At 32.9% G+C, this 23,827-nt stretch overlaps 2 protein-coding genes across 3 annotated transcripts; both read left to right on the forward strand.

Moving 5' to 3' along the window:
* Nucleotides 1-2,830: 2,830 nt before the first annotated feature.
* Nucleotides 2,831-22,814, forward strand: LOC130613780 (alanine--glyoxylate aminotransferase 2, mitochondrial-like). 2 transcript variants are annotated; one of them, XM_057435121.1, is made up of 17 exons: nt 2,831-2,849; nt 10,451-10,502; nt 13,784-13,887; nt 14,061-14,153; nt 14,514-14,605; nt 15,084-15,207; nt 15,292-15,386; nt 15,528-15,621; nt 16,030-16,095; nt 16,266-16,293; nt 16,839-16,939; nt 18,481-18,573; nt 19,449-19,521; nt 19,822-19,970; nt 20,573-20,722; nt 21,421-21,519; nt 22,321-22,814. In XM_057435121.1, exons 2-17 carry the CDS (start codon nt 10,475-10,477, stop codon nt 22,420-22,422), a joined length of 1,491 nt encoding a protein of 496 aa, XP_057291104.1. In that variant the 5' UTR covers nt 2,831-2,849; nt 10,451-10,474; the 3' UTR covers nt 22,423-22,814. The 2 variants fall into 2 exon arrangements, with proteins under 2 accessions (XP_057291104.1, XP_057291103.1); XM_057435120.1 differs by lacking the exon at nt 2,831-2,849 and adding an exon at nt 4,619-4,666.
* On the forward strand, nt 4,966-7,035 carry LOC130613783 (uncharacterized). The gene is made up of 2 exons (XM_057435124.1): nt 4,966-5,317; nt 5,412-7,035. The coding sequence occupies exon 2, from the start codon at nt 5,465-5,467 to the stop codon at nt 6,317-6,319; it is 855 nt and encodes a 284-aa protein (XP_057291107.1). The 5' UTR covers nt 4,966-5,317; nt 5,412-5,464; the 3' UTR covers nt 6,320-7,035.
* Nucleotides 22,815-23,827: the final 1,013 nt, after the last annotated feature.

A 23,827-nucleotide genomic window follows, 5' to 3' on the forward strand; every position in this document is an offset into this window, starting at 1 on the left:
CTGTCAGACGCTTTTTGAAAAAAAATTCTAATTCATTCCTAAATTTAATTAAAACCTATTTTCACTTTTTATTGACATCTGTATAGAGCGATTTATATGCATAAAAGAAAATTAATATTAGCTGTACAAGATTTTGATGACATAAAAGACTTTTATCTCGTTATGTGATTGCCACTTGGACTTTAAGCTAATTGTGTCTCATCAGACCACTCTTGTTTTCTTATCAGAGCATTTTTTAACGTTTTATCTCAAATTTCATATCACTGGGCGGTAGCTGGCAACCTTTTTTTTTTTGGGGGGGGGGGAGGAGGGGAGAAATGTTAAGATATTAACCAGCTCGACAAGCCCCTATCTATTAACCTTTTTCATTATCTGCCGCATGGCGAGTGATCTTCATAACCAATTTGGAAAGGCTATATTATAAAATCTAGTAAGTAGCCTTTGGACATTCTAGAACAGTTTAAATGAAAGTACACTGAATCTCGTACGGCGTGGACTCAACGACACATGTGAATTGTTTTTCTTTTTGAAAATGCACGACTTTCCGGTAAAGAAAGGGTTGACTAACCAACAAATTTTTTGGGTTTATACTGTACACGACAGGCTTCGTATTTTGTCCTAAAATTACAAAAGCTGAGGTTATTGCTTCTCTGGATATTGATAAGAGTTGAAAATTTCACCAATCGTCTTTATAGGATTGTTTTTATCATTTAAAAGTGTCCCTATTTAGCTTGAAGCAGTGATGTTGTTGCGTTGTTGCAGAACCGTTGGAACAACGTTGTTTATTGCAACGCTGATCGAAAGGCATTCCGCAGAATTCATTTAAAATTAGTGCAACGTCATAAAACAACTTTGTCACAACTTTTTAACATGATTGTTGTGTTGGGAGATAATTTTAACCACAGAGTAAAAATCTTCCAGAAACTTTAATATTGGATTTTTTATTCAAATGTTCCGATTTTGTTCTTACTTAAGCCATCGACTAGTTTTTATATTAACGATTAAATATCAAGGAAAAATAATCACCTGGAAAAAAACTCTCCCTTTCTTTAGCTTAGACCTTATTTAATTCTATGTATGCGCGATTAAAAGCTCTCATAAATCACGATTAGAGTAGTATTCGTTAAAAGAGTTCTAAAAAAAGCGATTCTCCTCAAGGATTTCGATAAAAGCAGACACTTTGTCATTAGTCCAGTTTTTACATATTTGGAATTTTCATCTTATCAATTTTTCACAAAATTTTACTATCAAAGTTGCAGTATTACGGAGTACAGGACTCAAACTTACTTTGGTTTAAAGACTATCTTACAGACAGAAAACAATGTATTCCTCACGGTAATCATACGACTGAACTCAAAAATGTGAAATGTGGAGTTCCACAGGGCTCGATACTTGGACCGCTCCTTTTTTTAATATATGTTAAAGATTTGCCTTATGCATCGACACTCATAAACTTTATTCTTTTTGCAGATGATACTAACTTATTCTACGCTCAGAAAGATATAAAAACACTCTTTACTACGGTAAACAAAGAACTGAGTAGTATTAATGAATGGTTTAAAGCAAATAAACTGTCCTTAAATGTAAATAAAACAAAATATACGCTATTCTGCAAAAAGTCTAAAACAGACGACTTGCCATTAAAACTTCCAGATCTATGTATAAATGAAATAGCATAAAAAGGGAAAGCTTTTTAAACTTTTTAGGTGTTCTTATTGACGAAAACCTGTCTTGGAAAAGCCATATACAAACAGTAGAGAATAAGATTTCGAAAAATATTGGAATATTATACAAAGCGAAGCCATTACTAAATTTTCATTGTCTTAAAAATTTATACTTTTCATTTATTCACAGCTACTTAACATATTGTAACATTGTCTGGGCTAACACTAATCATTTCTAAACTTACAAAAATTTACAGTAAACAGAAGCACGCATGTCGTATAATATTTGGCAAGGACAGATACACCACAGCAGAACCATTATTGAGAAAAATAAGGGCCTTGAGTATCTATCAATTGAACCTACACCAGGTTTTGTTATTTATGTATAAAATTAGATATAGCATTGCACCCAAGGCCTTCACAAATCAGTTTCTAGAAATAAAACACAGGTATGACACAAGATATTCAATAAATAATTTTAACATTCCAAAGACCTTTCTAGTGACCACTCGATACTCGAATATCTTCTCGTGGGCCATTATTATGGAACACAATTTTAGATGAAGACAAAAAATCTATTTGCTTGTTGACACATTTTAAGAAAACCACAAAACATTTCTTCGCGATGTTTTTAATATCACATTTTTGTAACTTTTTACAACTCTGGAAGTATTGTAAATATTTTTTTACGTTAGTTTTAAGCTCCTCTCTTTAACCTATCTCAACTAGATGGGGCTTGATGATAAGACAAAATATGTCTTCTACTTGCTCCAGTCATGATTTGATTGTAAACGCAAACAAACATGTACAAAAAAAAATATTCTGACGAAATATATACATACAAAAGAAGTCTATAAATTCGAGCGTTTACCGCATATAGTTCTCTGCTTCTCGTTATACTTAAAAAAATTGAATTTGAAATCTGCAGAGCTCCTTTAAACATAGCCGCCCCTAAGAATTCCTAAAAAATAAATGTACCCTCGTCCCCAGGGATTTTTGACTTTTTGATATGAGAAATAACAGTAAAAATTTTTTTGCTGGTTTCTTTCATATAAAAAAGGCTGGTGACGAGGGTGTGAACGCCCCCTTTGGGGGTTTTGCCAGAATGCGATGTGACTGATGCACGAAATGCACACTACAACGTGACTATGTTGCAACCAATCTGAGGAGGTATATACGTGCAAGGTTAGGCTCAGTTTAATCATTCACTACATCTCCTTATCAGTACGTAGCTGATGTCCCTGATCCAATTCAGTGCACTTGCACTCCGGTTTTCCATGCATAGCTAGTCCACTTTTGTGCATCACCCTTTCTGTCTGCTAAATGTGAGATAATTGACAGTGTGCTCCTCCTAACACACAAAAAAACTTTTTTACACCTCTCTTTGAAGGTGTAGCTAGTACTACTCTAGCTTTTTTTACTGTCTTCCTTGAGAACACTTCTGTAAATATTTTAATCCGCATTTATTTTGTAGGATGATTTGGTGTATGTATAACACAGATCTCTAGGGGCAGGCCTATTAATAAAATAAAGGGTAGAGCAATTGTTCTTGCTCACGCAAAGACTCGCCAATTCTAAGAAATAAAAAGCTAGCTGAGCCATGTCCATGTGTGGTGAAACCTTCATAAATACAATACTGGATTTTTCAAGGAATGCTTTTTTTAGTCAAATCTTTAATATGTTTTAGACTGCTTAATTTTTGCCATTTTGCGACATTTTAACCCCATTTCGCTTGTAAATTCTGTTTGATTAAGACTTAAAAAAGATAAAATAAACGGCTGGTGCATTCCACAGGTCATAGGTCAAAAAAAATTTACCATATATATATTTTTAGCTTGCTTTCGATATTTTTCAACATTTACCATTTTGGTAGCCCTTTTCGGTGATGCTGCGCCATCAACACATAAATTGACATGTGCTTACGTTAGGCTAAAAAGACCCTGGGATGAGTTTAGTATTTCATCTGAAATAACCCACAGACGCATATGAGAAAATAAATTAAAAACAATTGCCAGTTTATCAGATACTTTTCACACCTATGTGGTATACATACAAAACCACTGCTTGACGGTGTTGTCCACCAGCAACAACGGCTGTTAATCCAGCATGGTCTAACATTGTGATATGCAAGATTTTTATTTACAGCTTAAATTTGTGATAAAAGGAGGAACTTATTTCCTCATTCAAAAATACTTGTATACAGTGAAGTGAAAAGTAATCATGGTGATGCTCACAAAATGAAATTGAAAGCACAGTTCGGACTTCAGTTGTAAATTTTATTGGTATGTTATATCTTTAGTATTTTTTGTCTATGGTTTTTATGTTTTCGCATCTTTTGTTTCGTTTAAATTCATACTTTTAATCACAATATGTAAAGTGGCGGTTTTTCTGACGAGTGTTAAAAATTCTCTGTATTGCGTATTTTGTAATGGTGCTGCATCACAAAACTAGAAATGGCTAAAATTATTTGCAATGCCACAATTTGAAACATGTGTGACCTGTGAAATACACCCGCTGTAAAATTAAATAGATAAAAGAGACTGTGATAAAATATGCGTTTATAAACTTATTCTATTTATTCAGATTGCTCGCTCAGTGTAAATTATTGTAACCTTGGGGGAGCGATTTATTGCTCAGGTGTTATTTTCTTATAGACCTGGCTAGGGAAGTTGAGGAAAATCTCTTTAAGGGATTCCTGCATTGAAAATAGCATTTTTATATGTTGTGAAGGATAAAAAGTTGTTTATCAAGTCCTTTGAAATTTTTTAAAAATCTTTTTTCATTCTTAAGTTATTCAAGATTTAAATTTTTAAAATCTGAGAGCTGATGCTGTGATAAGTATAGTCGGGGGTAAAAAAAACATCAACAAAACATCAACAAAATCAGGGTAAAAAAAAAAACAAATGGCTCCTTAGGAAATAATGGTGAATTTTTAGTTTTGACTGATTTTTTATTTATAGGAATATCTGAAGCATATTTTGGCCAAGTATTGAGTTTTCAAGGTTAATAGTTTTTAATTTATGATTATTTAACTTAACAAACAACTTTCAAAACACATGCATTAACTTTTTATTTCAGCTTTTTGGTAGACTTGGTTTAAAGTTTTGTTAATGCTGTCATAATACAAGTATCCTAGGGTGTTACTTGGTATATATTGATTTTACTCTGAGTAGGCTGTTATTCTGGAATGACTATGGTTTTTTTTACCCCAATTTTTTTTTGATAAATGGGGTTAAAAATAATATATTTTTAATTACCCAATGTTTATTTTTTTTACTCCACTACAGTAATAATGGTAAAATTGGAGATGGTAGGTGTAAAATAATTATTTACTTCTATTCATTTTAGATTACTAACTATATAATTGCATATTATTAAGTAAATCAACAAACTTTCTAAAATAGTTAGGTCATATAGACCAAAACCCAAACTATGCACTGAAGCCTCTATTAACACTGCTGTAGATGAAGTTAAGAACGGGGCGGCGGTGTATAAAACAGCTAAGAAGTATCACATTTCAATTTCGATGTTAAGAAAAAGAGTTTTGGAAGCAAAAGGTCATTTCAATAGAAAGAAACAAGGTCGCAAGAATGACCTTTCTGGAGAGGATGAAAACCATCTAGCCGAATGCATCAAAAAGATGCCAGAACTAGGTATATACATCAGTTTTCTTTCAGTTAATTTCTGTGCTTTTATGAGAGTGTCATACAATCTACAAATGAATATTATTATTGTATTATTTTTCAGGCTTTGGTCTAACACTCATATAGCTCAGACAAATAGTCCAAGACTTCGTTGTTATGAAAAACTTAAAGACACGTTTCAAGAATAATATGCCAGGTCATGACTGGACAAGGTCATTTTTGAAGCGCCATAAGTTGAGCCTTAAGAAGGGAGGGCAGATGCAATTAGCCCGGAAGAATGTAACCTCTGATCCTTTTGTCATATACCGATTTTTTGAAACACTGAACAATGAAGTTGAGCGTCTTGGAATAAACGATAAACCCGAGTGTGTTTACAACTGTGCCGAATTAGGGTTTCCAACAGACCCCTCAAAATGTAAATATGTGGATGAGATTGGCAAGAAATGTATTCAAGTTACAAATGGCTCAAACAGGGAAAATACAACAGTCTTGGCTGTGTGCTGTGCTGATGGTACTTCACTGGACCCCCTCATCATTTTTAGGGGAAAGAATCTTCAATCGACATGGTTAGGAGCAGATGGTCTAGAAAACACTTACTTTAGTGTAAGTGGCAGTGGTTGGATGACCACAAATATATTTGATCATTGGTTCAGAAAATTTGCTGAGTCAGTAGTAGCAAGACCACTATTGTTGACATTTGATGGTCATATGACTCATTTGTCAACTGCTACAATTGATTTTGCAATGGAGCAAAATATATCCTCAATAAAGTTGCCAGCCCATTGTACAGATGTGTTGCAGCCACTAGATGTTGGCTGTTTCAATCCCTTAAAGGTTGACTATGAGCAGTACCTTACAGAGTTTGTGCATAGAACTGGTGGATGCCAAAAGCTTCAAAAACCTGCCTTTTGTAATCTAATTGGAAGCATTTGGAAAAAAGGCTTGACAAAAGAAAATATCATATCTGCTTCCAACACTACTGGAATTTTTCCAGTAGATGAAACAGAGTAAAGGTTTCTCGCCTAGACAAAGTAAAACTAAACTCTTACATGAAGTGGAGAGAGGAAGGATTACCGGTTGACGAGGATGGATCTCCCATCTTAATCAATCAAACCAAAGAATCAAGCATAGCATTCAACCTAAACAGTTCAGAAGCAGATAGCTCTTTTAACGAAGCAGTACAGGTGTCCGTGTCAAATTGCAAACCTCCCTCATCAAAACGCAATAAGTCACCAAAGAAGTTACCCTTCTCTGTGCGTTCACTTTAAGATTCCATTGATGAGGAAAGTGTCAATTCAAGTTTTGATGATCCGATGGCTTCCTGCAGTACACCACATTCCAACCAATTAATGAAACCAGAGGAGATCTTGAAGCTATTAGAGCGTAATGCACATCCAGGTTATAAGTATGCAATTACATTTGTCCCAAAAGAGACGGACAGTCTTGAAAAGGTTTTAAAAAGAAAATGTCATCAATAACAACATCGACGTCAAGTGGAAAAGATGCCCCAAAGAGACAAAAAATTTCAATGAATGGAGCAGTATTGACAAGTCCTGAGCAAAAATTGCAGCCAAAAAGAAAGCAAAAGAAGACGAGGAAAATGCAAAAAAAAGAAAAGAAGAGATCAAAGGAGAAGCGAAAACAAGAAAAAGCAAAGGCAAAGAAGGCTAAGAGCCAAGCCAAGAAAAATAAACAATATAAAAACAGGGGCCATGATTTCCGAAAAATGCTTAAGGGCATGGTACGTGATGACACTGAATCAGAAGAAGAGGGAAGTGGTAAAGATGTAGATATCCCAGGAGAGTCAGACAATGAAAACCAAGGAGTTATTAATGAAGCCAATGATAAAAAAGAAACCGCTGATCACCAAGGCCAAGAAAACACCGATCAACAAGGCCAAGAAAACACCGATCACCAAGGCCAAGAAAACACTACCTCTACCCTTGATCATTTAGATAATCACAACATTGGAAAATTCTTCGCTGTATCCTGGACAAAGCCTAGAACCTATTACTGGGGCAAGCTTTTGAAGGTTTTTGCAGAAGATGTTGAAGCAAATGCTGATCAGGTGGAAATGCAGTTTCTAAAGAAAGTAGAAAATTCAAGTGACCCTTCTCACTTAAAATAAGATTGGCCGATGGAAGAAGACATAGGAATAGTTGATGGAAAACTTTGTTTTGCTGGTCCTTGTATCCCAAATCTTACAGATGCGAGTCGTAAAAAGACGCACATGACCTTTAAAATTGAGAAGGAAGTGATAAAGAAATTTCATGAAATTTCAAAACAAGGACTCAAATGAAAAGTTACAGTTAACAGTATATATGCACTCTTGATATTATTAGTTCTTTTGTTAAGATAAGTTTGTATTTGTTGCAGAAATGGTATCAAATTTGAATTAACGTCTTATTTGTGCATTATCTGAGATGAAGACTTGCTGGCTATCAAGCTATGGGTGCCATTTACCATTACTAAACTATATATACTGTGAATATTGCTTTATACAGGAATTGAACCTGAACATTCTTTAAACTTAACTCAAATATGCATCCATTTTTCTACTTGAATATATTACTGAGCTACATTTTAATATCATTTCTTATGTGCATTTCGTATTTTCAACAACTATCTTCATACATATATATCTAATCTTTTGTTCTAACTTTATGTTGTGTGTTAACAATGTCCATAAAATGTACTTTATGGACATTGGGGTAAAAAAAAATATACAGTTGGGGTAAAAAAAAATATATTTTTTTAACTTTCAATTATTCTTTTTTACCCCATTCTTGGTTTAAAAAAACACATCACAATTTTCAAAAAATTTCATACTTCTCTAAAAGAAATTTGATCAACCTTTTTTGGTATTGTTCCCCTATCCTTATTCTTACTTTTGGCAACAAAAAAAGTCAGAATATATGCAGTTTTTATTTAAACTGAAAGTTTCTAAATTTTGTTCTTTTTTACCCCCGCTGACTATACTTTTGTAAAAAATGCTGCCGTTACATTTCTACCCTGAGAAGATAAAATCACTGTTAGAGCTACAAAATTTCACATATATATGTCAAGATATCATCAAGAGCATAGTCCACACACTTCTAAAAAGTTTCGATCTTTTGCAAGTTTGCAAGATATTTAAGTTATTAATTTATGCTTACTACCGTATTACATCATCAACAATAATGTCGTAAGGTCAGATGGAAATCTTTGAAGCTAAATATCTCAAGAAGAAACAAACAAGAAAATTCAAAGGACTTGATAAACAACTTCCTATCCTCTTGAACATACAAAAATATCATTTTCAATGATGATCCACTGAAAGTCTTTTTTATGATTATATGGTTGCAATGCTTGACGACGTTTCTTAGATGGACCCAGCAGCTGCTGGGAACATCACCATGTATACCTTTTCTGATGCTCAAAGAACAGGCATAACATTAGAAAAACTTGGTGAAGTGAATTATACCAAAGGGGATCTGTGACACCACGATGTAATATTTATGTTGGTTACACAAAGGTCGTAAAATTTGGGAACAATGTCAGCAACAATTAGCATTTCAACCTATGTATTTAACAAAACCTATAATGATCCGGCATCTGAAATCTACTATGGACCTTTACAACCTTTATGTTTGTGATCAAGGCTGGATGTCCTGCTGTTAAACACTAGGAAAGGCATCTGGAACGTTGACATAAATGCTATGCTTTTCTATATAATTTAAGTTCCCATAGGGTTCTACGGTGTAGAACTTTTTCGCTTTACTACAACCAAAAAAGTTGTCTTTTTTTATTTTAAAAATGGCTTTTTAAGGCAAAATAGCCTATGTGATTTGTTCAGCGTTTCTAGCAAGTCAGTGCCCTTGTATGGATACAGTGCCCCAAATGAGGTCTGTACCATCTGGCATAATACTGTTTAAGTGACAGAAATTTCCAATATATGACAGAAAACTTGCTTATTTTGGACAAATTTTAATCCTGAAGGGAAGTTTCGAAGTAGGTTTTTTTACTGTTTAAACTCAACAGATAAACGATATCAGCAGATAAATACCTAATTAGGTTACAATGGCCTAAAAGGCAATTTTCCTCGTTAGCCAACAAGTCGTTAGCTTAATTATAGACCTGTAAGAAACAGAATTTACTCTAGACCTGGCAAGAATTGTAGATATATGTTCTATTGTCCCTTAACCTGTAAACATTGACCACAAGGATACAGAAACAAAATGAAAACTCTAAAAACTTCTGAACATGATGTTACTCTACTTGTCCCGGTCTATATTTCTGTGGCCTGTTTGCTTGTCACCTCATTAAATTTAGGTTTTATTACTCGAGTGATAAACGCACAGTTTTTTAGTATTGGATTGACAAGCCTTTAGGAGGAGAGTAATAACTGCCTGTGAAGCTGGTTATACTATTTGCATTTTAATTAGATAGATATTCGGCATATATGCCAAATGCTAAATTTCAAAATAATATGTTTGAAGCAAAACCGATGATGTCTGGATTTTTTAACGTATACATTTTTAAAATTAGAACCAACAGTCTAAATCAGTTTGAAAGAGGGTCACTAATACCCTGTGTAATCAATTGGTTGAACAGGGCGTATTCGTGGTAAAAGGATTCTAATGATGTTCTTAGAGCTTACCTCACACTTTAAAATAACTTATTATCAAACCACTCACCCAACATTAGTAATTAGAAAAAATATCTCGTTTTGCCTGATTTACAATTATTAGAGAGCACTATGAAACAAACAAGGTTACACAAGCTGCTTTCATGCAAATCTGATTGCCATTTTGAATAAGAGCTCCCGCATAAAGCAGCAAACATCAAAGTAGCATTGACGTCATTGTGTTGCTCGTTGTCAAAACGACCAAAATCTTAATAAGGGACACCTATAGGGAAAGTTTTTATATAGAGTTTTGGTGTTGGATTTGTTGCTCCATCCGAAATTAAATAACTGTAAACATAGACATGGGTATAGCGGCTGCAAAATCTCTGTCACTCATATAACCCCTGAGCAATGGAATGACAAATTTTGGCATACCTATTTGTGAGAGAAATAAAAGAATCAAACTTCTACACATTCGCAATATTCAGAATGTTTGTGCTGGTTACACTGAATAACTATTTCTTTTTTCTTTCTAGCTGTATAGATAGAGAGCATATAAAATGTTGTCAAATAATGTGCCGAAAAACTGTAAGTGTGAATTATTATATAGAAACTTCATATTGGGTTATGTATAGGTTGAACAAAATCAGCAACTGTATTGCGCTCTTTAGTAAGAATGTTAATATTGCTTGTACTTTTACAGGGTGGCCACCTGAAATGTCCTAAATAACCTAAAATTTGAACTAAAAACGAAAAAATTTTCAAATTGTAGCCACCCTGTTTTACTTTAAAGGGAACCTGAGGTATAAAATGATGTTCAGCTTACAGCTTAAAAAGTCTTTTTAAATTTTTTAAAAAGCTTTTTGTTCTCAAGATGTTCACAAATAAAGAATTTCAGATTTAATTATGCTGCATGAATTATGATGTCATATTTCAGTAATAGCAAATTTAGACATATTCTTTCATCAGTAATTTTAGATCTGTTAAGGGGTGTGCATTCAAACTTTATCAATGCATCTTATATATTAATTCCCTTGCGTGAGTAAAACTGTGAGTCCACGACACGGAAATCACGGGTCACTTTTCTATGACGTGGCCGTACGCTAAAATTTAACTAAAAAGATTAGGGATGTACTTCATAGAAATCGCACATAAGGTGTAAATATATAACCCGCTGCTAATAACGATATAAATATATATACCCTTATGCCAAAAAACTCTATGTTAGCATTAGGTATCGCTACATATGAAACGGTATTAGATATTCACAAAGCATACGGACTGTTAAATGAAGTTCCTAGCATAAAACGGAAATTGTGTTTACGAAAAAGATGGCTGTTCTTTTTGAGTATTCTCTACTCTTTCATTCAAAATAAATCTTTAAAAAAACATTTGAAGAAGAGCATGATTTTATAAATTAATCATAGCAAGGTTCTGTAAGGTTTTTTCATGTTTTATTTTCAGTTTTGATTATATTATTGTTGCCAGACATGTTTTATAGCTAGCATCATAAAAAGCCAACCACCACCAACAACTGGCTAGCTAGCTAGGAATATATATATATATGTAGCCATGTTCTTTATACCTAGCTAAGTCTCCAGTTTATATTTAAGTGACTAGCTATTAGCTGCTGTAGCTAGCTAATGCTAGCTTTAAACTAAGGATTCCCAGTATATATATTCCCACAAAACACATCAAACGTTATTAACCCTGAAAATTTTAAACATTTTCCTGGGTTTTTTTTGGTTTGCGAAGTTCTTTTCCTCCAAATATTCTGAAAATAAAGTTTAGAAATTACTTATTTTTATAATGTAAATTTAATTTGTTTCAAATTGTGGGCAAGAACCTTAATCAGCATGCTAAAAGAACTGACTTTTCTTAATTTAAAATTACTAAACACAACCATTTTCTTACATTTAGTGTAAACTTTTGTGTGTATGGCTTATATTTAATACACCAAAAGAGCTACTTTGTTGATTTCAATTTTATACTCTTTGTAAGCTATTTTTTTCTTCTTTTTGACATTTCTGTTTTACCACTCAATTTTTACATTTTATAAGTTATTTGGAACAGAATGGTATGAAATAGACCAAATACCTGATCTTAGTTGTTTTTAATTTACAGGCTGTGTCTGTGAAACTTTAAGGGGAACATTTGGTGGAAGACAATGGCATGACATATACTGATAGAACTGATTTTTGTTGTGTTAGATGTTAAATCTGAACCTTTTTGACATTTTATGTTAATTTTGTGAGGAAGGACCATATATATATACACAGAAGAAGAATTCGATTTTACACCTTGCAAGCTTTGTTTTTCTATATTTTGTATAAATTCTTACTGGGGAGGACTCCGTGCAATATATCGAAATGACTGATCCTTCTCGATTTAAATTTGATGTGTTCTAAATCGTATATAGTTTTGGAAATTTTGTGTAAGATTTAATGGGTAAGGGCTAGATGCAATATGTCAAAAAACTTTTTTTGTTGAATCAGAAGCACTCCCTATAACCATTCTTTTTTTTACAGTTTGTGAAGCTTTTGTGAGGAAAGAGTGTATGCAATATTATCGAAATAACTGATTTTTGTTGCAAATTGTTTTTCTTTGGCATTTTGGATTAAAATATTGTTTTAGAGGGCATATGCAGTAGATATATGTACTGAAATAGTTAAATTTTGCAAACTTTAATTTTGTCGTTACCTCTCATTTTTTACATTTTGATTAAACTTTTGTGGGAGACCGTTGGTATGCGAAGGACCAAAATAAGAGATTTTAGTATTATTTAGAATTTGTATTTTGTGTTGCAAAATTGGTGCAAAAATTGACATAAAATGAACTTATATACAGATTGATTGCTGTTGTTTAACATGACTCATTATGACTTATATATATATTTTATGAAAATTTGTGACAGAATACTATGTGAGATTTGAAATTTTGTTTACTTTATTGATGGTAAAACAGCATGCAAATTGCTAAAAGGACTTTATTAATTTTAGATTTAAACACCGTTATTTTGTTGGCATTTTGTCTAAAGTTTGGTGAGGAAGGACTGTATGCAATATATCAAATAATGTTTTATTGCATTATAATTTGTCCTTGCAAATCCCTTTTTTTACACCTTAGATAAAAAATTCTGTTAGAGGCACAATTTATTGTTTATTTTTCACATTGTGTGTCAACCTTTGGCAGGGTTTGCAATAAACTAACTGATTTTAACATATACAATGAGAGAGATTTGTGTTTGACATTGATCAGCTATTTTTTATATATGTGGCGTTTTGAGTGATTTAAATTTTATGGGTGAGATGTATGTTGAAATGCTTTTGGAAACTTCTTTCCGAATAATTTTCGCATTTGTCAGATGGTCAGAGCAAGTAATTTTAGTAGATTTAGATTTTAAATGTCACATAAATACTGCAGTTGTTGAAAACCTTTAATTTTTTTGGTCATTTATTTAATAATGCAGATGTAAGATGCGCACTGCTGTATTGTTTGTTTTTTGATGGACATATATCTGCTAAATTAAATGGAATACAGTGGATTCTTCCACGGGAAACAGCTAGTAGATATTATAAAGGTTAATTGATTAACATAATTTTTTTTGCCAAAATGACACTTGTTTGCTCGTTCCGGCCTCTTAATTTTTTGCTGACGACTCAATAACTCAGGATCTGCAACTTGGTTTGCAATCAAATTTTCTATAATATAAGTCTAACATCATTTTATACCTCGAGTTCCCTTTAATATAAATTTATTGTTACTGTATAGCTAGATTTATAATGAAAATCTAGCAGATAAAAGTTATGAACTGAACAAAAAAATAGCTGTACATCTGCACAGTTTAAATTAGTTGTTTAAATTTGCAGGTTTCCGGTTGGCCAAAAGACAACTTAGTGTGTCACGTGTTGCAAAACAAGTTGTTGGTGGTGTTAAAATGCCTGATACAGATTTTACTCCAGAAAAATATGAAGTATGTTTCGGTTTTGTGCTTCTATATTTTAAATTAAAACTTTTATTTATGCAGTATTATATATATGACACAGTTTTTTTCATATCTCATATATCTTGCATGATGGCAAAAATTTGAATTTGTACTGCTTGCACTTATAGAGACATAACTATGATTGCGTTTTTTGCATGTAGGGTATGTCTTACGAAAGAGCCAGAGAGATCCGTCAAAAGCATTTGGTCCCAGGGTTATTGACGTATTATAAAACCCCAATATTTGTGCATCAGGTATTTCTTACTCTTTCCCTCAGTTGTTTTATTTCTGATCAAAGGCAATTGGTTTTATGCTACTAAAACATAAATTTATGTATAATATCGAACAACATTTGACATAAATCCATTGGTAAAGTTTCTCCTTTCAGCCTTCCCCTCCCCTCTTTCTGAAGACAACAAACAAACAAAGAACACACAGAATAGACAATGTTAAAAATATTGATTCCTTATTCTGTTTTTTACTGCATTTGATGTTACACATTTTTAGTTATTTTTATGTGTCTCAACAATAAATGTTGTTTACGAAATGTGACTTCAGGCTAAAATATTAGGAAGGAGTAGCAGCTTTATGTATGATTTGTTTTTCTGTTGTAGGGACACAAGCAGTGGTTATTTGACACTGATGGGAAACGATATCTGGATATGTTTGCTGGGATTGTCACATGTGGAGTTGGGCACTGTCACCCGTGAGAATTCATAAACCTTGCCTAGATTATCTATATCATAATATTGTTGTTGTTTTGTCTAAAACCTAGGTTTTTGTATGCAGACAAACCCATTATAAGCACACCTATAGTAATAGGAATAACCACTGTGCAATTAAAGGTCATTACTTCTTACTAACAGGCTGGCAAGGATGCTTACACCACACTCATAATTCAAATCGTCGTAGTATTCATGTTTACAAATTTTTTTCCGTTTTTTCTTTTGCAAACAATTTCTGCTGAGCATGTTATTAGGTCAAAATGAAAATCTGTAACTTTTTTTAGCTGGAAATGTCTGCAAGGAAAAGTATAAACTCATTGTCCTTTCTATTCCCATGCTGTGGATGTTTAATTGACCCTGATTTATTAGTGTATTGAGCAATTGTAGTGAACAGAGTAAAAATGTTAAATTCATTAGTCTCTCTTGTATTGCATAATCTTTTTGATTTTGGTGTTATAGAAAAGTTGAAGAGGCAACGTTTAAGCAAATGCGAAAGTTGTGGCACACAACCAATATTTATATGCATCCCACTATTCACGAATATGCAGAAAAGCTGGTTTCAAAAATGCCTGGTGATTTGAAGGTACCAAAATATATTGTTGTTGGTATAGTGCTGTAAGTGCTATAAGTTTTAGAGCTTTAACGTGTAAACATTTTTATTCCTCAGGTTTGCTATTTTGTAAACAGTGGTAGCGAAGCGAACGATCTTGCAATGATGTTAGCCAGAGCACACACTGGAAATTGGGATATTATTAACCACAGGTTTGAAAAATAGATAGTTTTCCCTTTCACCACGTGTTTTTAACCCATGTTGATTGTGTATGGTAACTATTTCTTTTTCAATATTTTTATGCTACCTGAAACTACATATTTTGTAGTCAATGCAAACATATTGATTTTTAGAAATTCCTACCACGGTGCTACTCCTGGTGTCCTGGGTTTATTAGCACAGCAGAATTGGAAGTTTAACACCCCACTTGGCTTTGGAAATCATGCTGTAAGTGAGGCTATAGTTAACATGCAAAATTTAAGTAGTCGGAAATGTATATTCCTTTTTTTTTAAACGACAAACAAATTCTGACAAAAAATGCAATTAAATTTATGAGTTAAAGTTTTACAGATGCAAAGAAAACAAAATTTTATTTATTTTCCAAATTCTTATTTTTTGATGCTAAAAAATGTCAATAATTCTGAAGAATATGAAAGCTTTGACCTAAAAAATGACACATGTGCATAACGGTTCTTAAAATGTGACTTTATAAAAACAAATGAATGGAATTGAAAAAACATAAAATTTCAGTCTATACTTAAAAGATCTAAAAATACAGTTACTGGAGTTTTACTTTAGCAGCCGCAACTGCAGCCTGTTTTAGTAATGATAGAAACTAATTCTTTTTATTTGTAGATGTCAAATCCTGATGTTTATCGTGGACCATGGGGAGGAAAGAATTGCAAAGAATCGCCAGTGCAGGTTTGAGAGCAATCATATCTGTATTATATTTGTAAAATTGCAATCAGAATTGCACGTTGGATAGCCATCCAGTCATAGAGAAAATTAAAAAACTCTTGTTTTTTGCAGCAAAATGTTATTTTCTTACTATAATTATATTATTCCTAAAATGCTTTTATTTTTTATTCTAGACAGATAGGCCTTGTGACTGTCAACCAGGTAATCTATTTGTGAAGTACCTAATGCAAAAAAAACTCAATTTATAATTCAGCTATAAAAAAGTGTAACTGTGTAAACTGTCAATTTTCAACCAACAACCTTGTTTTCTTATAAGCCTTATGGGTTCAGCTTTTTAATCTTTTTTAATGTATTTTCTTCATTGTTTAATATTGTTCGAGACTGTTTTCGAGGCACAAGTTATGCTTTTTTTATGCCTAAAATGGCAATTTTTAGTTGGTCAAGAACAGTATACCTTTAAAAACTATACCTGTTTAAGAGTTATTGGAATAAATAATGCTTAATTTAAAAGGTGATACCAGCCGGAATATTTGTGGGCCATTGTGTTAATTGTGCCATAATACTGGCATTACAGAAATTGCGACTAGCGCATTTACAACATTCCTCGCCCGCCCCTCATATTTGCCTAAGTAGAATTTTTGTAGAATTTTGGCTGCAGAGCATTTGTCAAGCGATGCTGTTTTGCACTTAAAAGTACGAACAGGCTTCCTTTTTAATGTTAACCAAACCAAATAATTTTGTTGCAGGTCATTGTTCAGCTTCTGATGCATATCTTAGTCAGCTTCAAGAAGTACTTGACTATAATTGTCCAAACAAAATTGCTGGATACTTTGCAGAACCACTTCAGGTACACGATGTATAAATATATTTAAAATACAGCTCAGAATGAGTTGGGAAATTTACTGTCAGATGGTCTAAATTTCATAGGAATTTCGAATTGTTACCGCCAGGATGGTTCTGAAATATTAAGCAATTTTTCTTTTCTCCAGAAACGTTTTGTGGTTTTGCAAAATTGTAACACATTTTCTGGATGGCTCTGGAAATTGAACTAAAATATTTGATCAATAATGTCTATTGTGAAACCATTAATTCTTATACTCTTGAAATGCCCCATTTATCCAAATATTAAAGGAAGAAACAAAGACCAGTTTTTACTTACTATAAATTGCTGTTTAAAAGTTATCAAAAGTATTTTTGTGTGTTATCCTGAAAAATATAATATCCTGGATTTTAGGTTTGTACATACATATTTGAAACTAAGTGCTTTTTAGTTCAGGAAATACGGTAAATATTTCAAGAAATGGCAAATTCGACAACCTTGAGGACCTTTTTTTTTGTTTTAGCTGTTTCAAAAACATTTTATTCAAAAGCATTAGACCTGTATTTTAAAGCTTATCAAGAAAGCATATAAGAGTTTATACAACAGTTCAGTCGACATTTCACTTTACAACCAGTTTATGAATTGATAAAATGTTCCTTTTTGTTTGTATCAGAGTAGAAAATAGTTTCTGAATCTTAACAGTAACAGCATTTGAGGTGTAGAGTTGTTTTGCAGGGAAGCTGTTATTTTTTTGTTGTTGTTTTTAAGGAATCACCTTTTCCGAATTTCATAAATTATAATAATTATGACGTCATTCAAAATTTTATAATGGTTCTTCTATGCTCTTCAAAAAGGGTATTCAGATAAAGTATTAAATTATCATGACAAAAGTGAGGTTTTTAAAGCAATATAATACTCTGGTTGGTTTTTATTTAGATTTGAAGAAAATAATTATTTTAAAAACGAGGCTGTTCCTAGAAACCTCAGCTATATGAAGGGTTTGACCGTAACTTTCAGTTCGCACTTAACGAACAGAAATATTTACGAAAATTAGATAATTTGTTCTACCTTTTGCTAAGGAACTTACGGATAAGAATCATTTTTAGTATCGACCTCTTTAATTGAGTTTGACATAATAAAGAAATTCGGGAAAGGTCTATTGCTAACTATTTCCAGTAGCTATCTAATTGATGAAAGATAATTATTTTTTGAATAATAATCATTGTTACATTTTAGACAGATAGAATGTGCGGAGAGAGAGAGAGAATAGATTATCAGTTGGCTAGTAAAAGGTTTGCTAGAAATTACAGCTTCATAGAAACTTCAGTATTTGTATGTTTGGTATCGTTTTGTTTAAAATCAGAGGGTGATATTATTAATCCAGTTTTATTTTATTTTGATCTCTAGAATTTGTTATAACGTTTGTCTTAAAAATTTAATATTTTCAGCCTACAAATGTAGTTTACCGTTTAAGTTCTACTTCGCGCGGTTTATGTCCCAGCGGATGTTTTATTTCTTCAACGGTGTGTGTCACTTAACCTATCTATTAACCAGTTTGTGTGATATAGGGCGTTGGTGGAACTGTGCAGTACCCGAAGGATTTCATGCCAAAGGCGTACGAAAAGATCAGAGAACATGGTGGACTTTGTATATCAGACGAGGTATAAAACTGTAAATAATTTGTTTCGAAACATGAGATGTTCAAACGAAAGAGCTTCAGATGAATCGTGGATAGATCCTTGGCATAACTTCTGAAGATCTTCCATGCTAAATTTTGTGTGTGTGTGATTGCGTATATTTGCTAAAATCAACTTTTTATTTGTATATATATAAAATACTTGTTTTTACACAAAAATAAGAAACATCTAAGAAACGTAGGCAGGCTCAGAAAGGCAAGAAACAATTTTTTTCCAAGACATATTCTTCTCCAAGAACCAAAAACTAAACAGAAAGCACTCAAAGTCAAACAAATCAAAAATATTTTCATTATATGCACCCTTTTCTACCAGCATATCATTCTCTTCATGTTTTTGAAACAATTAAGAGTAAGAAACAAATAAGAAACATTTAAGGCTTATTTCCCCAAAAAACTAAGAAACATTTGAGACTTATTTCTCGAAAAAAAAAAATTGGGTCTAAGCCCAAATGCATGTTTCTTGTCAAACAACGTGAATACACTTTAAGTTGGCTCAATTTGAAGATATAGAATTTTAGAGTTTCAAGTAATAAAATTCCATAAGAAAAAAGAATGAAATAGAAAATGATACTGTATTTTTCTTACTTTCCTTTAAAATAGATCCTCTCTTTATTGTTTGTTTGAATAAGCGTCTCCTTACGACGAATATTAGCTCTTAATTACTTAAACCAAGTATTATTTTCTTTTAGGGGGCGTTCACACAGTTTTAGTGCTTATTATATTTTTCTTCGACATAAAGCTTATTCATTTATTAATGGCATTTGGAATTATCACCGCGTACATAAATGCAATCCAGTTAGAAGTGTAACCATTTTAATCCCTTTCTTTTGCTTGTTTCAGGTTCAAACAGGTTTTGGTCGTCTTGGTAGTCACTTTTGGGGATTCGAATGGATGGGTGTCATGCCTGACATAGGTAAGGTGCATATGTTAAACGCTTTTACACACTGCTTTTTGCAAGTCTGCAAACTCGTTGCAAATAGTGAATTTGGTGACGTCAGAGCTTATCTGATCTGCATGCTCTTTTTTTTACCAACTTAGAGCCGATTTACAGTAATGTGAGATTGTGTGCCAATTTTAGGGTATCTGTCAAAAAAAGCAAATGAATTCGCAAGCAATAGGATTCTTAGTTCCGATTTAATATCCATACTCTATGTTATAAATTGAGTTTAAAGCTTTGATATGTTTTAAATGAACTTTAAATTATTTCTTTTAGTAACATGTGCTAAAAGTATTGCTAATGGGTTTCCTATGGCTGCCGTAATTACGACACCGAAAATCGCCGAAACAATGAAGCAAGCGATCACGTTTAACACGTATGGCGGAAATCCTATGTCGTGTGCTGCAGCCAGTGCTGTGCTGGATGTAAGTTTGCGTCGTTTTAATTATGTTCTGTAAAAGACTGAGAAAGTCCTATTTCGCATTCCTTAGAAGACCGCAATGGTCTTTTCAGGAATGCGCAAAGTTTAATTTCCTTGTTTACTTTAAAGAAAGAAACTTTCGCAATTCAAAAAAACATTGGCAAATCAAAGGAAATTACCCCTTCTGAATCCTTTTCGCAAGAAATAACTTTCGCAAAAGATCATTTCAATGATTTTCCCCGATAATTACCTTTTTTCGAGGGGCATCTCTTTAATAATGGCCGTATTCTATTTAAAATAGTATCGCCGCAGCCAGAGTAACAAGAGTGTTCAAGGTCTTAAAATAGCGTGGGAAGTTACTATAAAATGAAATCAACGATAAAAATCACATGGTTTAAAATCGATTAAAAAATTAAGTTTAAATGTTATTACACGGAAACTGAAACAATTTAAGTAGCCTGGAAACCCTGTAGAAAACAATTCTTAAAATTTAATCATACGGCCGCTTATGTTTGCCTTTCAGGAGTGGCCAATGTTAAATGTTTTGTCTGATTGTTGTTTATCGATTAAATGGTGATATTTACGCCATGACTTTTCCACTTTCAGGTCATTGATGAGGAAAATTTGCAACAAAATTGTGCAGATGTCGGTACCTACTACTTGGAGAGTCTTGCAAAGCTGCGTGGCGAATTCGAAGTTGTCGGAGATGTAAGAGGCAAAGGCCTGATGATTGGTGTAGAGTTGGTCACGGACAAGGTACGTTGTTCCTGTCGTCAGTGGGGTGGTCATAAAAATTTCTTATATCTCTCACAAGTAAAAAATCTTCCACAGTTCTCCTCAAAAGGGGTAAAAAAATTGAACCTCTTTGTTTTTTGTTGACTTAATAATTCAAATTCTTCTCATTAGATATTTACGATACCTTAATTTCTTTACAGTACAGTTTTAGCTACAAATATTTTTCGATTTATAAAATATTTTGTCTCCATGGGAGTTTCATCTCCACGAAGAAGTATGAAAAATATTAGCTGGGGCGTTGCATTTAAAAACCTCTAATATCTGCACATGTTTTATTAAAAATTTTAAAATCACCTTTTTCCTAATTCCTCATTTATGACATCAAATTGTTTTCTAAAACTATAAAAAACTTTATGTTCAATTCTCTTCACAATCTTGATCTGACATGAAGAGTCCCGTTGCATTTGATATTAAGTAGAGGTTGAGATCGTTTTTTAATAACATTTTATTCGAAACTGAATTGAAAGGTCAATGAATATACTAAAACTTCAATTCAACAATCATTACAGTTTACATTCCCGGGCAGTATCCATTTGTATGCGCGCTTTTTTTCTCTCAGCTCTTCCTCCTTGATATTCAAGACTAATTTTCACTGCTTGATAGCTTATTGTTTTTATTAATTTATTAATTTTTTACGAAATGTTTGCTTTGGTCTCTAGGCTTCAAAGAAACCATTACCAGCAGCAGAGGTGCTCGATATTTGGGAGCGTACGAAAGATTATGGTGTTTTGTTTGGAAAAGGTGGAAGATTCGGGAATGTAAGTACCTGCTTCGTGTATAACAACAGGTTATTTGACGACAAGACAGGGTTCAAACAGGGACCAATAAAATAGTATGACTTTCTGATTTATATACAAGTTCTTGAAACAAAGTAAAAAGAAGCTAAATGTTTTTGTCAGCTCTTTTTTAACGAAAATATTTGATTGATGGTTAGTTTGAAATTCATTTTTTGTAATGTTTCGTACTTTTTTCTTCGTTATTTTTAAATAATTTTTCCCGGGTTAAGTGGGATAAAGGAACAAGTGTTGTGCCAGAATATTTTTTTCGAAGGATTTTTTATAAGATTGTTCAGAACACTCACCCTGATGTGTTTGGAGCATGCCTCCTCAAGTCTCCTCAAGACTCCTCAAATCTGTTAGTAGGAACTTTCTCCACAAATTCCCTTAATTTTCATTTTACAACTTGTCGCAACTTTTTGTTATTTACTTGTATCGTTACCTTTAAAATCTCCTCGATTATTCTCAGTTTTTTTGGAAAAATATGAGAATGCTCTAAAATCTTCTGATGTTTTTTTGTAAAGACACCGTCATTTTCTCAAAAAAGGTAAGAAATCCCATCTAAGGTTCTTAAACTCCTTAAATTTAATTTTTTTACCAATGTTTGCCCAGTCGACGCAAATCTTTGCATTTGTTGATAAAGAAGAATTACCTTTTTCATAACCTTTGTACTGATCCGTTGATATATCCATTGCTTAGGTTCTGAAAGTTTAGAATTTAAATTTATCGATGCTAATAGCTTTATAAAATGACCTAAAAAGAGTACTTTATCCTTTTTTTTAGGTACTCCGAATCAAGCCTCCCATGTGTATCACCAAACAAGATACTGATTACGCTGTCGCTGTGCTGAGAGAATCTTTACGCGAATATGCCGACGCAAAATAAAAACGAAATTATATTTTTTAATAACGTTCTTAAAGTTTTATAAACAAAAAATGTGCGCGAATGTACGCGCAAAAGGAACATACTCAATTCCTACTGCGTTCAAATTAATACGCGTGGAACTACGTTAAGGTTAGTTGCGCGGAAATTAAAGCGCGCGATACTACTGCGTGGCGTTCAGCGCGAAAATTAAAGTGCGCGAGAATTGATACAACTAAGTTAGCGAGTATATGTGTGTTTTTTACTTGTGTCGATTGCTTTGAAAAATTTTTTTTATGTAGGCTAGGGTCTTTAAATTATAAAATTATATGTTGTTTTTTTTTAACGAAGAAAAATGGTAACATTTTGTAATATAATCTTTAAAATCTTAAAAATATAGTAGATTGTAATGTCTTCTTCCTCTCAATTTTTTTTACTGCAAATTAAAGAGAAATTGTTGGAGTTCAGGATTGTACTAACCGTAAGAAATTTAAACAAACTTTGTTTTCTACCTAATGAATTATAACGTATAGATAAAGAACATAGAGCGGTATAGGGTTCCATAAACCAGTTGTGTTTTTCATAAAGAAATTATGCGACTGAAACCAGAGCGTTGTAACAACAGAAGACTTATTTGCCGTGGTCACACGCACCTACCATGCATCTGTACATGTGATATGTTGCCGTATGTTGCCATATTACGCAATTTTTTATCAGCCTGTGTTTTTAGGTTAAAAGCTTATCAAAGCGGAAGATTCTGATTGGATGGCAGAAATTACCGCAAAACATGCATTTGTGAAAGCGACGCAACCAATGAAAATACTCAAAATAATTTCGCTTTAAAAATTATTTCTAGTGAAAATCTTTATAATCCTCCTTGTAGTATATTTGAAGCATAATTCATATGGTCTTTAACAAGATAAAAGGAGTTCTGGGAATAACGTGTGCACACAACCCACTGTTTAAGAACACACTGCATAGAGCAACCTCGTACCCAGGGATTTTCCAATACTGATTTGATTAATAGCTGATGAGGCAGCCGTTTCGTGAGAATATTACAGGCGTAGTAAAGCCCTGGGGACGAGATAAAGTATTAATGGAACAAAGCAATTCTTCTGTGAATAGAAAAGAAACTTTTTGACGAACAACGCGAAATGTAACCTTTTTAAGGTCGCACATTTGGCACAAATTTATACACACAAAATTAAAGCACCAGAATTTCAACATTCGTTTTCTGTGAAAAGATAATTTTGTTGTTGTTTGTGACAGTTGCCCATTTAGTGTATGTCAGTATGGAAGTAGTTTGAACAAAAAAAATCTAAAACATTGTTGCCTAACAGATTTTTCTCGAAACATTGATTGCTTTTTTTATTAAATTAAAGCATGAGCGTTTTACAGGGCAACCTTAACCTTGTAACGTTTTTTTAAC

Source organism: Hydractinia symbiolongicarpus, chromosome 11 (assembly GCF_029227915.1).
Source record: "Hydractinia symbiolongicarpus strain clone_291-10 chromosome 11, HSymV2.1, whole genome shotgun sequence".
NCBI classification, from domain to species: Eukaryota; Metazoa; Cnidaria; class Hydrozoa; order Anthoathecata; family Hydractiniidae; genus Hydractinia; species Hydractinia symbiolongicarpus.

Coding starts and splice junctions, on each gene's coding strand:
- LOC130613783 (XM_057435124.1), top strand. CDS start 5,465: ATGAAAAACTTAAAGACACGTTTCAAGAATAATATGCCAGGTCATGAC.
- LOC130613780 (XM_057435121.1), top strand. CDS start 10,475: ATGTTGTCAAATAATGTGCCGAAAAACT. Junction 14,154..14,513: donor CCCCAATATTTGTGCATCAG/GTATTTCTTACT, acceptor TTTCTGTTGTAG/GGACACAAGCAGTGGTTATT. Junction 21,520..22,320: donor AAGGTGGAAGATTCGGGAAT/GTAAGTACCTGC, acceptor CCTTTTTTTTAG/GTACTCCGAATCAAGCCTCC.